Genomic DNA, 13,753 nt, shown 5'->3' on the forward strand with positions numbered 1-13,753 from the left:
GCAATCTCCACACGCAGGCCGCTGAAACGGGGTGGGCGCCTGGCTAACTGAATCACGTAGCCGTATGGTCCTGGCCAGCCACTGTGACGGGCTGGAAAGCGTTAACCACGCGTCCAAGCTCCGGGTGGGGGGCACTAAGTGGACAATCGTGTCTAACGTACCTGTGGGTGGGGCCTCGTGGCGGGGGGAGCAGGGTACGCTACGTCGAGGAGCCTTGCTTCATCTTGAACTCGTGGCTGCGCTGAGGGGGCCCTCAAAGCACTTACCTTGCTCCATGTACCCGGCATCGGGGGAGGTCGGCGACAGGGGAGCAGGGACTTTTTGACCGCACTCGTAACTCGTCACAACCATCTGGCCGTGGGTGCGAGTGTGGTGCAGTCGGGTACATGAAAGCGGGGGGCCCGCATTCGCGACGTCCAAGTCGCAGGTGTTCGGTGTCCGGTCGCCGTGATAACGGCAGTCATAAACACTGATCGTGTGACCCAAGGAGTGACCCAGGGGGCATCAACTTCCTGCGGGAGGCTCTACGCCGGGGCCGAGAACTGGGCTCAGGGTACGGGATCTTGAGCCGTGCCGGGGGAAGATGTGCTGTATCGCCTCAGTCTGCTTCTTCACCACCGAGAACTGCTCGGAAAAGTACTCAACGGTGTCGCCGAATAGGCTGATCTGGGAGATGGGAGCGTTGAGAAAACGAGCCTTGTTGGCATCCCTCGTCTCAATCAGATTCAGCCACAGGTGGCGCTCCTGGACCACCAAGGTGGACATCGCCTGCCCGAGTGCTTGCGCCGTGACCTTCGTAACGGGAGATCGATCACCGAGTGAGATCGATCGCCGAGCACAGCTCCTGCATCACATCGGGATCAGGACTACCCACGTGCAGCTCTTTCAGGGCCTGGTGTACTTTCAGGAGGGCCATAGCATGCAGGGTGGAGGTGGCCTTTCCAGCGGCACTGTAGGCTTTAGTCACCAGTGACAATGTAGTCCTATAGGCCCTGTAGGGTTGCGCCGGACGATCCCGCCAGGTGGCGCCTTTTTGCGGGCAGAGATACACCGCAACCACCTTATTCATCTGAGGGATCTCTGCGTACCCATGGGCCGCTCCTATGTCGAGGGTAGTAAGAGTGTACAAGCTGGGAAGTCGAGTTCGGGCAGAAAAAGGTGCCCTCCAGGACCTCGTCAACTCATCGTGCACTTCCGGGAAGAAGGGTACCGCTGAAATGTGCCATATATCCAACAGCATACGCTTCTGTCTGAGGTGAATGGACCAGCAGTGGAATTCAGCTTACTGACACACAACCTCTCGGCTCCGTTGAAAAAATCTGAATGAGTGGTTGTGAGCCAGCTCATTTTATACCCGTATGTCTGGGGGGTGGCATGCAAATTCCACTCGCCAATTCTCATTTGCCTTTTCTCAAAGATTGGAGGTGTTTGGGTCTCCCAGGAGCGATCCCTAGTGTCACTACATCGACACAATATCGAGTGAGTGACAGAAAGGGAACTGGAAGGTTTTGAAACAGAAATAAGAATCTTGGAAGTATACTCATTTTAATTGTACTTATTTTTTAAACAAAGATAATGGTAGTATTTTCCTCCTTTTAAAATTGTGTCTTATAGTAGTTTCTAGAATATCATAATTACACTTATATACATTTTCTACATTGTATGGAATTATCACTCCCAAGTACCTTATTTCAGTTTGGTTCCATTTAATATCATATTTCTTTTTTTAAATCCTTTTGTAATTTGCCCCCTATTTCCATAACTTCTGTCTTATTAAAATTTAGTTTATAACCTGACAAATCTCCATATAAATCTATCTCTTCTAACACTGAGGGTAATGATGTTTCTACATCTGTTAAAAACAATATTATATCATCTGCATACAATGCAAGTTTATGTTTCACATCCTCAATTTTAAGACCTTTTATTGTGGAATTAATTTGTATACTCTGTGCTAAGGGCTCTATGCATAAAGCAAATATCTGAGGTGACAAGGGATCCCCTTGTCTTGTCCCCCTCATTAATGCAAACTTCTGTGAAAGAACTGCATTGGCCCTAACACTTGCATATGTTGGTTGTATATTTTTTATTTTATTTTATTTATTTTTTTTTTGACTAATTTAATAACAGTTGATTAAAACCATATGCTTTACAAGTTTCAAAAATAAAGGGCCATAGAACCCTGTCAAAAGCTTTTTCAGCATCTAATGTCATTATTAACATTTGTTTCTTAGCTTTAGTTGCATAATCAATAAGATTTAGTGTTCGTCGTACATTATCATACAATACCCGGTTTTCCACAAAACCAGTTTGATCAAAGTTAATTATTTTTGGTAATATATCAGCAAGTCTGGTAGCAATTATTGATGTGAATAGCTTTTTATCTACATTTAACAAAGATGTAGGTCTATAAGATGAACATTGTGTGGGGTTATAATGGATGAGTTCCATGTCTGTGGCCGCTCATCTTTTTCTAAAATCCAGTTAAAAACCTCACTCAATATTGGGGACAACAATTTATTAAATGTTTTATAAAATTCATTTGTAAATCCATCACTACCTGGACATTTTCTGCTTTACTTTTTTTAATAACTGTTAAAATCTCTTCTTCTGTTATTGGAGAGGTTAAAACTTTATTTTGTAGACTTGTAATTGTAGGAAGGTTCAAAAAATTCAAGTAGTTTTTAATTTTAGTTGTATCCAACATTTCTGAATCTGGTTTATAGAGAAACTGATAATAATCTCTAAAACACGAAACTATTTCTAACTTTCCCTTCCTTTCTACTAAATCTTTATCCCTTATACTCATTATTACAGATTTTTCTTTGTTTTTTATTTTTTATTTAAATGCTAACATTTTTAGAGATTTTGCACTATTATCATAGTATTTCTGTCTAGTATACTTTCAAATCTTCTCAGTTTCTATTATTGCTATTTTATCTAAGGCCTTCCTTACCTCCTTTAGCTCTTCGTAAACCTCCTTATTTTTATTTTTCACTTGCTTTTCCTGTAAACTTTTTAATGTATTTTCTAAGTTTAACTTCTCTCTTTGACTTTTTGTTTCTTTTTCCATGATGCATATGCTATTATTTCCCCTCTCATTGTGGCTTTAGCAGCCTCCCACAATATAACTGGTGTCACTTCTCCATTATTGTTACTCTGTATATAATGTTTAAAGCAATGCATTATTTTATCCTTAAAAATATTATCCCTAAGAAGAGAATTATTAAACCTCCATATTGAAATTCCTTGTATACTCCCATAGCATGGTCTACTACAGTTATTGGTAAAATGTCACAGTTCTTTACTCATAACACATCATTTTTAAACATAAGTGTAATATTTTTAATATTTTTATTTTTTTTGAAGCTCTCTTTCTTACATATGAATACTTGAATGTAATCTCTGGCATTTGGTCTTTGGACTCAAGATGGCTCTGAGTATGTCTGCTGCATTGCGAGTTCCGATACAATATTGTAGTTTTTTGTTTGTTTCATTTACAATTCTTATGTTTTTTGTCTTGGATGTTGTCTGCCTTATTGTCTACGACAGATGAACACTTTTGGACATTTGTTGTGCAATTACACACCGTAAACCGGACTTCAAATTCCTCAATGCCGACCCGTTGTTTACAAACACGCCAGCGGAGCCCTTTGTCTGGGCAGCCCGGCCGCGCAAACGTAGAAGGAAAAGGGGAAACAGAGCCAGCGTTCTCATCAGAGTAAGACGTCGCACAAACGACCCCCGCTACCCAGTATTCTACTGGCAAATGTTCAGTCTCTGGACAACATGCTCTGCGAGCTGAGAATGCGGATCTCTTTCCAATGAGAGATGAGGGACTGCTGCATTATCTGCCTAACAGAAACTTGGATGTCTGCGGAGATTCCAGACTCAGCCATCGAACCTGCGGGGTTCTCCGTGCACCGAGCGGACAGAGCGAAAGACCTCTCAGGTAAAAGCAGAGGTGGTGGTGTATGTTTTATGATCAACAAATCCTGGTGTGATCAGAGGAACATACATTCTATCAAGTCTTTCTGCTCTCCTGATCCGGAATTTCTCATGCTTCTATGTCGACCATTCTGGTTACCGAGGGAATTCACAGTGGTCATTATCACAGTTGTGTACATCCCGCCACAAGCCGACACAGACCGGACACTCAAGGAACTGTATGGGATTATAAGCAAGCAGGAAACCGCGCACCCTGAGGCCGTGTTCATTGTGACCGGGGACTTTAACAAAGCCAATCTCAAATCAATCGCACCAAAATACCACCAACACATCAGTTTTAACACACGAGGGGACCAGGTTTTGGACCATTGCTACTCTCCCTTCCAGGATGGCTACAAATCCCTCCCCCGCCCACCATTTGGAAAATCGGACCACTCTTCCGTTCTGCTTCTGCCCACTTACAGGCAGAAACTGAAACAGGAAGCACCCACTCTCAGAACGATCCAGTGCTGGTCGGACCAATCAGACTATGCTACAAGACTGTTTTGATCACGTGGACTGGGAGATGTTCCAGTCCGCCTCTGATGATGACATCGAGCTTTACGCTGATAGTGTCACGTGTTTCATTAGAAAGTGCATAGAGGATGTTTTTCCACCCAAAACAATACGGATCTACCCGAACCAGAAACCTTGGATTAATAGCGATGTTCGCGGCACTTAATGCGCGGACCTCCACTTTTAATTCCGGGAATGCAGAGGAGCATAAACAAGCCAGATATGCCCTCCGAAAGAGCAGCAAAACACCAGTACAGGAACAAGATTGAAGGACAGTTTAACACCACCAACTCTAGAAGCATGTGGCAGGGAATTAATATCATCATGGACTTTAAAGGGAATAAAAACTCCACCGTGAACACCGCTGCCTCTCTCCCGGATGAGCTAAATACTTTTGATGCACGTTTCTCGCGGCTGAAGCTACAGAGGTTTGTTCACTCTCCGTCTCTGTATCGGATGTAACCCGATCCTTCCGATGGGTGAATATCCGTAAAGCCGCGGGTCCAGATGGCATTCCGGGCCAACAGGCTGGTGTTTTTACGGACATTTTCAACCTTTCCCTCTCTTTGTCTGTAGTCCCCACATGCTTTAAAATATCCACCATTGTGCTTGTACCAAAGCAATCCAAAATCACTTGCTTAAATGACTGGCATCCTGTTGCTCTGACCCCCATCATCAGCAAATGCTTTGAGAGACAATTACACACCAGAGATAATCAGATGTAATCAGAGATTACATCTGCTCTGTGCTGCCTCCATCACTGGACCCATTGCAGTTTGCGTACTGCAACAACTGCTCCACTGATGATGCCATTGCATCTACAATACACATTGCTCTCTCCCACCTGGAAAAAAGGAACACTTATGTGAGAATGCTGTTTTTAGCCTACAGATTAGCATTCAACACCATAGTGCCCTCCAAGCTTGATGATAAACTCCGGGCTCTGGGCTTAAACAGCTCGCTGTGCATCTGGGTCCTGGACTTCCTGTCAAGCAGATGCCAGGTGGTTAGAATGGGCAGTAACATCTCCTCATCACTGACCCTCAACACTGGAGCCCCACAGGGCTGTGTTCTTAGCCCACTCCTGTACTCCCTGTACACACATGACTGTGTGGCAACACACAGCTCCAATGCCATCATTAAGTTTGCTGATGATACGACGGTGGTAGGTCTGATCACTGACAATGATGAAACAGCCTATAGAGAGGAGGTGCACAATCTGACACGCTGGTGTTAGGAGCACAACCTCTCCCTCAACATCAGTAAGACAAAGGAGCTTGTGGTGGACTTAAGGAGAAGAGAAAGAGAACACAGCCCCATCACCATCAATGGAGCACCACTGGAGAGAGTCAGTAGCTTCAAGTTCCTGGGTGTCCACATCACTGAGGAACTCACATGGTCTGTCCACACTGAGGCCGTTGTGAAGAAGGCTCATCAGTGCCTCTTCTTCCTGAGACAGCTGAGGAAGTTTGGAATGAATCGCCACATCTTCACACGGTTCTACACCAGCACTGTAGAAAGCATCCTGACTGGCTGCATCTCCGCCTGGTATGGCAATAGCACCGCCCACAACCGCAAAGCCCTACAAAGGGTGGTGCGAACTGCCAGACACATCATCGGAGGTGAGCTTCCCTCGCTCCAGGACATATATACCAGGCAGTGTGTGGAAAAAAGCTCAGAGGATCATCAGAGACTCCAGCTACCCGAGCCATGGGCTGCTCTCACTGCTACCATCAGGCAGGCGGTATCGCAGCATCAGGACCCGCACCAGCCGACTTCATGACAGCTTCTTCCCCCAAGCAATCAGACTTTTGAACTCCTACGATCAATATACATCAGCACTGCACTTTATTCATCTTATTATCTCACACTGGACTGTCATAATTATATCTCTCTTAACAACACACTGGCAACTGACTATTAACCGACAGCATGAATGTCAATACAGTACAATACAACCTACTGTACATTTTATATATACTATATATACTATTTTTTTATTGTATAATGTGTATTCTATATTGTGTATTGTATAATGTACATTGTATGTTATTATTTGTATATTGTGTTGTGTGTAATTATGTGTATATTAGAATTTAAATTGTGTTGTGTAAATCTGAAGTTTATTGTAAATTGGTATATGTCTCATCACTGTCACGACTGCTATGTTGCTCGGAACTGCACCCAAGAATTTCACACACTATTGCACTTGTGTATATGGTTGTGTGACAATAAAAGAAATTTGATTTGACTGATTTGAGAGCAACGACTGTAAATATATGTAAGGTAAATTCACCTTTCTTAAGGGTGAAGTGTGTCATTTTTTTCTATGTTAAACCTCCTGAGACATGAGCGTCACTGTGTGCATTTTCAATTTCCTTTTTTGATTTGTAACTAGTAGCACCTAATAAACATGTGGGAAAAATATGTATACAGGTGCATCTCAATAAATTAGAATGTCGTGGAAAAATTCATTTATTTCAGTAATTCAACTCAAATTGTGAAACTCGTGTATTAAATAAATTCAGTGCACACAGACTGAAGTAGTTTAAGTCTTTGGTTCTTTTAATTGTGATGATTTTGGCTCACATTTAACAAAAACCCCCTCTTGTTAAGCCACTCCTGAACCACAGACAATGTCAGAGGCGTCTTACCTGAGCTAAGGAGAAGAAGAACTGGACTGTTGCCCAGTGTTCCAACGTCCTCTTTTCAGATGAGAGAAAGTTTTGTATTTCATTTGGAAACCAAGGTCCTAGAGTCTGGAGGAAGGGTGGAGAAGCTCATAACCCAAGTTGCTTGAAGTCCAGTGTTAAGTTTCCACAGTCTGTGATGATTTGGGGTGCAATGTCATCTGCTGGTGTTGGTCCATTGTGTTTTTTGAAAACCAAAGTCACTGCACCCGTTTACCAAGAAATTTTGGAGCACTTGATGCTTCCTTCTGCTGACCAGCTTTTTAAAGATGCTGATTTCATTTTCCAGCAGCATTTGGCACCTGCCCACACTGCCAAAAGCACCAAAAGTTGGTTAAATGACCATGGTGTTGGTGTGCTTGACTGGCCAGCAAACTCACCAGACCTGAACCCCATAGAGAATCTATGGGGTATTGTCAAGAGGAAAATGAGAAACAAGAGACCAAAAAATGCAGATGAGCTGAAGGCCACTGTCAAAGAAACCTGGGCTTCCACACCACCTCAGCAGTGCCACAAACTGATCACCTCCATGCCACGCCGAATTGAGGCAGTAATTAAAGCAAAAGGAGCCCCTACCAAGTATTGAGTACATATACAGTAAATTAACATACTTTCCAGAAGGCCAACAATTCACAAAAATGTTTTTTTTATTGGTCTTATGATGTATTCTAATTTTTTGAGATGGTGAATTGGTGGGTTTTTGTTAAATGTGAGCCAAAATCATCACAATTAAAAGAACCAAAGACTTAAACTACTTCAGTCTGTGTGCATTGAATTTATTTAATACACGAGTTTCACAATTTGAGTTGAATTACTGAAATAAATGAACTTTTCCACGACATTCTAATTTATTGAGATGCACCTGTATATTCTAGAGCAAATCGTTTTCCTAAAAATTGATGGCAATATATGTGGACAGCGGGACTAAATTTTAAATAATAACAAGCTATGGAAAGTCTGATTGTTTTAATCAAATTGTTTATTATGTTTCCTGGAGTGTTGGTTGTTCATGTTTTGAGACATTACAGACATTACATCAGGATTTAGCATAATTAATACTGATTCAAAGTAATGGCCAACGTCATCCAATCACTGCCAACCATGTTAAAATAAAATTATACATTATAAATTCTGAATCTATGTACTGATTACCATTGTCCCATGTCTGCCAAACATGTTGAGTGGTCCAAGCATCATCTGCAGCCTGAAACTGAACTTTTGATAGGAAGTTTGGATTTAATGCACTTTGCTGCATAGAGAGATTTAGGATGCTCCCTTGCTCCCTATTTAGTGAATGACTTAACCTCCAGTGTGCTGTCTGTCTTTACTGGTCTCAGAACAGTTCCACCTTATTTTCATCCTAACTCCATATAAAGCCTCTGAAAGCAACCATTTTCAGCTTTTGGATGAACCCATTGATTTTCAATGTGATAATGCACAGTAAATATAGGATTTCTAAGGGAAAAAATGCACTAAAGTACACATTAGTATACATTGTGTTTAGTAGCGTGGCGTTTCGTGCTAAATCGCTCAAATTTTTAAAATGGCATATCGGATGAAACTAGATACTCTAATCTCAAACATAATTAGATTTCTTATCAGATGTAGTTTCTTTTGGCTTTTCTCCCAAGACAAACACTGCTGTGGTCGGCGCCATGTTGTTTTGTCACATGACAGCACAGATTCTCCTGAACTGAGATCAATCGGTCACACGAGGTGAAATACATTCTCCTATCCCAGAGTAATATGCATAGTCAGCTATAAGTAAGCCATTAATAGGCTGATTCCCCAGAAAAGTGTAAACACTGTGGCTCTGTGGCACTATCAAAACATTGCGGCTCTGTGGCACTATCAAAACATTGCTCTGTTTGTTTGAGAATCCCATCCAGCCAGACAAAGTAACATTTTCTCAACCAATGGCATGAGTCTGGGGTGAGACTATCTGTACACTGACTAATGGAAGAGGGGAAAATGTTTGGGGAACCTGTTTAAAAACAGGCCTTGTTTTTGCAGTGCTATTTGTTGCCAAGGGAAGGAACTACAGTATCTGAGTTATTTTTCTGTTGTCTCTCCAGTTGGTGCTTCCAGAGTACTCCATCCATGGACTCTTCTGTATTATGTTCCTGTGCGCTCAGGAGTGGCTTACAGTGGGCCTAAATATCCCTCTGCTCTTCTACAACACATGGAGGTGAGCACCTGAACCATCTTTCACTCCCCTTAAAAGAGCAAATGTTTTGGAAAACAGCACATAAAATGACTCTCCTACCTAGCAGATATCACTAAAATAGGTCCCTGTGACAGCCCAAGGCTCTGTAAACAGCAAATAAGACTTTGGGACTCTGAGTATTACGCAACATTTTAATTATTCCCGCATATTCCATGTTCACAGTATGGAAAAATTCCCCGATTTTTTCGTTTTAACATGTTTTAACACAGTTTCCACACATTGGAACACAATAAATCAATAGTTTCTTTCTGTTGGACTGTAAATCCATCTCTCTCTCTGGGCATCTCTCTCATCATTTCTCTCTGTGCAGTGTAGATGCTGTTTAGCATGTACAGAATGTGCACTCGCAAAAGGACAGAGTACTGGTACTGTTCCCACAGTAAAAAAAATCACCTTTTCTTTGATATTTTTCATCTTTAGAGATAAAGCACTGAATGAAACGTAGTTAAACTTTGTTAAACCCTGGTGTGAAGAGGAGGAGGGCATGGCCGGGCTGTCAGCTTGGATGCCTGGCCCTGAGTTACCCAATCAGCGGGAGAGAGATAAAGAGGATCCGGGGATGCCAGTGTGGGAGAGAGAGAGAGTTGCACACAGCTCACTTATCAGTGCAATCTGCGTTGGGCTGAAAAGTCAACAGAGTGAGCGTCGCACGGAGCTGTGTGCGTGTCTGCCGGCGTGTGTGTGCCAGAGTGCACTGTGTATGTTGTGTCTACGTGAACTGTGTGTTAAAGTCTTTGTGATCTGTCCAGCCGGCTCCCACTTCCTCCTTGATTTCATGAGCTGCTTAGTATCCAAAATGTAAGTATATATTTAACTAGGTAATGTATCAAAATCTAAACATTAATTTGACATGCTAATGCCGTTTGATATGAAAAGAAGCACACTCACTATGGCTTAAAGCCATTATGTTAAAAACAACTATTTTTCATTTTTGTTTTTGGGCTAGTGAAATTTTTGGCAGGGCAAGTAAAAATCTAAACCGACTGGGCCAGTAGAAAAAATCCTTAGCATAAAGCACTGCTGTAATATAGTAGATGTCTCATCAGTGACCTTTTGCTTTAGAAGGGAATTTAAAAAATTCAAATTGACTATTTCTCTGTCTGCTCAAAGGAGTTCTAACATTGAGTGATCAGCATTTGGGCATTTACTGCTCAGGTGATTTGCAAAAACTGGAACTGAGTGCCCATGAAGCAAAGATGGCAGCATTCAGGTCACAGACTTCCTCGTCTGCATGCGCCAGCCGAGCAGCTGCCATTGAAATGAATGGGATTGCTAATGGATAGCTTTCTCCAAGTATGAGGATGTGTGGTTGGAATCAACACCTTTAAACACTTTTAAAGCGGTGAAACATGTAAACCTGGCACATTTCAAAGGGACCATTTACTTCACCTCATAAAATTCCTTGCCACCAAAATTTTTTACTTTTCTGTATGTTAGTTTTTTCTTTTTCTTTTTTTTTTACTGACAAATAATAGAGTGAATATTTCAGCCTGCTACCTGTAATTTTCCTTGCCAGATTACTTATGGCTTTAGATGTGTGCGTGTGTGTTTGTGTGGGGGGGGGGGGGGCGGGTGTTGGAATGTTGTATATAATCTGCCTTTCTTTCCACAGATTCAATAATCACAGCTGCTATACAATATGCTGTCAATCTTCCTTTTCCTTTCTTTCCCTGTCTCAGATTTTTCCTTATGCGCATCTGTTATCTCATTTCCATTTTTTTATGTTTCTCTAACAAAATTGTTGCACCAGAAGTGATGCTTTTAGATGAGAGGGAGGCACGGAACGACTTGAAAGATTGTGTTCAAAGCACAATCTCAGGCAGTGCAGTACAACAAATCTATTCAGATTAAAACTGCAGATTAAGGGTCCGTTCACACCAAATGTGTTCTTGCGCTAATAAATGCAGAATGCAGGTAGAACACAGGTAGCACTCCTGTGCAAGACAGCAAGAACAAAAACAGCGAGACGTGCCACAATGGTCAAAGACATCCATATAGTGCATGTTTACATAGAAAAACAATTTAAAAACAGTTCAGATGCAACCAAAATGCATTCTGTGTGAATGGTCCCTTAAGGCAGCTGCCAAGACAATCAATGCGCATCTTTATCCTTCCTCTGTGCACGAATCAACGGTTAACTTTCAAGTGTGATACATTGATTCCTGTGCCAATACATACAGTATAAGCTGCTTCTGTGTGCCATTGAAACATCTGTGCAAACACTGTATATATGGCACTTTGTGAATTTGAAGCATAAACATTTTGTGAGGGGCCTCCTGAATAGAGCTGCAGGGGCATCCCGTAGCTCAGTAATCTCAGGCTGGAATTCCAGAAAACCAGAGAACCAGGTGGAATACAAGTGGCAAGCTTAGGTCATAAGTGGAGATAATGTTACAAGACGCACTACCCGCCTTGTGTTGTTTCCCTTTTTCGGCAGGTACTTCCACAGCCCCACTGACACTAAGGAGCTTCTCTACGACCCAGCATACGTCATGAATGGGGACACGCTGAAATTCTGCCAAAAAGAAGCCTGGTGCAAGATGTCCTTCTTTGTCCTCTCATTCTTCTACTATCTCTACTGGTGAGACGATATACAAACTTATTTAAACGCAACCAAACTTACTTGATTATAAATGGGATTCTGTGCAACTTTGAGTTTTATTAAACTGATTTTTGTTCAGTTATGTGCTACAGGTATGCTCATTTTGGTGTCCATAGCAAATCCAAAATATAAAACTATAAAGCTTTTAAATAACAAATATGCCTAGTGACTCAACTACAGAGTCATTATTAATGCACATATTATACATTTTCACTCTCTTGTAATAATCATCTAATCTTGTCCAGTAAACTTAAATATCCTTATTTATTTTATTAATTTAGGAAGTTTGGATTTTCTGAGCTTTACAAATTTGAGTTTTTAATAACTTCTGTATGACAAAAAAACAAAACAAATTGCTTATAGGGATAGTTCACCCAAAATGAAAATTCTCTCATCATATTCTCACCCTCATGTAACCCCAGGTATGTAAGATGCTCTTTCTTCTGCTGAACTCAAATTAAGATATTTAGAAGAATATCTCAGCTCTGTAGGTCAATACAATGCAAGTGAATGGTGGCCAGAAATCTGAAGGTCCAAAAAGCATATAAAAGTAATCCATAAGACTCCAGTGGTTAAATCCATATCTTCAAAGCGACATGGTAAGTATTGGTGAGAAACATATCGATATTTAAATCCTTTTTTACTATGAATATCCACTTTTGCTTTCACATCTGAAAGTCACATTTGGCACCTATTTAGTTTTTTCACATCACCATAAATGATGAGAGAATTTTCATTTTTGGGTGAACTATCCCTTTAAAAAAACAAAAAAAAAAAACAAAGTAATTACTGTTATTCCAAATTCACATTTTGAATGACTAGAGTCACTAAATCATAAGTAAAACCTAGAAATATATATTATCTGAAAATAAAACTTTCAAAAATATACAAAACACATTCTTAAGAGTTTTTTATTATTATTATATTGCTTTTTATGTTTATTTTTTGCATACTTTCACTCTTTTTTTTTGTTTTGTTTTTTGTCACATTTGTCTTTACAGCCAAATATGCTTTTTAGTGTGTGCCTTTGCTATAGTATAAGCTACCTAAAGCCTATAGCATAGCAGAGATGTATACTTAAACAAGCATTTGAACTGACAAGAACTCTGCACACTTGGATGGCGCCAGGAACATGCCTTTGGGTAGAATTCCTGTTTCTTGTTTTCATCCACACTATATCAAGTCACATCAAATGTTAATACACACATACAGTATATACACACATATTCTATGAAGGTTTTCCCTTCGAGTAAACAGCCCTTATGACCTTTTGTCAGATCAAAGGCAATTGCTATGTATCAGCCACAAGATGGTTATATGTATATTCTACATTTTAACAATTTGCTTCTGAAATGGAAATTGTAGGTAGAAGTCTTTAATAAAGATTTTACCCCCTTTTTTCTCCAGCATCTATTGGAACTCACCTCCTTTTTAAGGAGTGATGGTAGTGAGTTGGTGTTTTTTTCTAAATGGTTATGCACCTTGTAAAACTGAGCTTCCCGAACACCTGTCCTTCACCTGCCCCTCACCTGCCCCGTACACACTTTGCACAAATGTTGTGCCATGCATTGTGAAAGATTCACAGCTCTTATTCCCATCACATCACTCTGCAAGGTCTTCTACCAATGGTCTCTGTGACCTTTTGACCCCTAAGCTAATTGCTTGCTTCAATTGCTACCTTCTTAAAGGTGTTGTAAGCAGTTTTAATGAAATGGGTCACTGACATTAGGC

The 13,753-nt window shown here is 41.1% G+C and overlaps 1 protein-coding gene across 1 annotated transcript in view; it reads left to right on the forward strand.

Moving 5' to 3' along the window:
- The window catches only part of cnih3 (cornichon family AMPA receptor auxiliary protein 3), a 91,336-nt gene that overhangs the window by 65,481 nt on the left and 12,102 nt on the right, over positions 1-13,753 (forward strand). Inside the window, exons 4-5 of the mRNA XM_051725339.1 lie at positions 9,269-9,381; positions 11,858-12,001. Of these exons, the coding sequence (XP_051581299.1) occupies positions 9,269-9,381; positions 11,858-12,001 (257 nt within the window). The remainder of the gene's footprint in view (positions 1-9,268; positions 9,382-11,857; positions 12,002-13,753) is intronic.

Source organism: Myxocyprinus asiaticus, chromosome 19, assembly GCF_019703515.2.
Source record: "Myxocyprinus asiaticus isolate MX2 ecotype Aquarium Trade chromosome 19, UBuf_Myxa_2, whole genome shotgun sequence".
NCBI classification, from domain to species: domain Eukaryota; kingdom Metazoa; phylum Chordata; class Actinopteri; order Cypriniformes; family Catostomidae; genus Myxocyprinus; species Myxocyprinus asiaticus.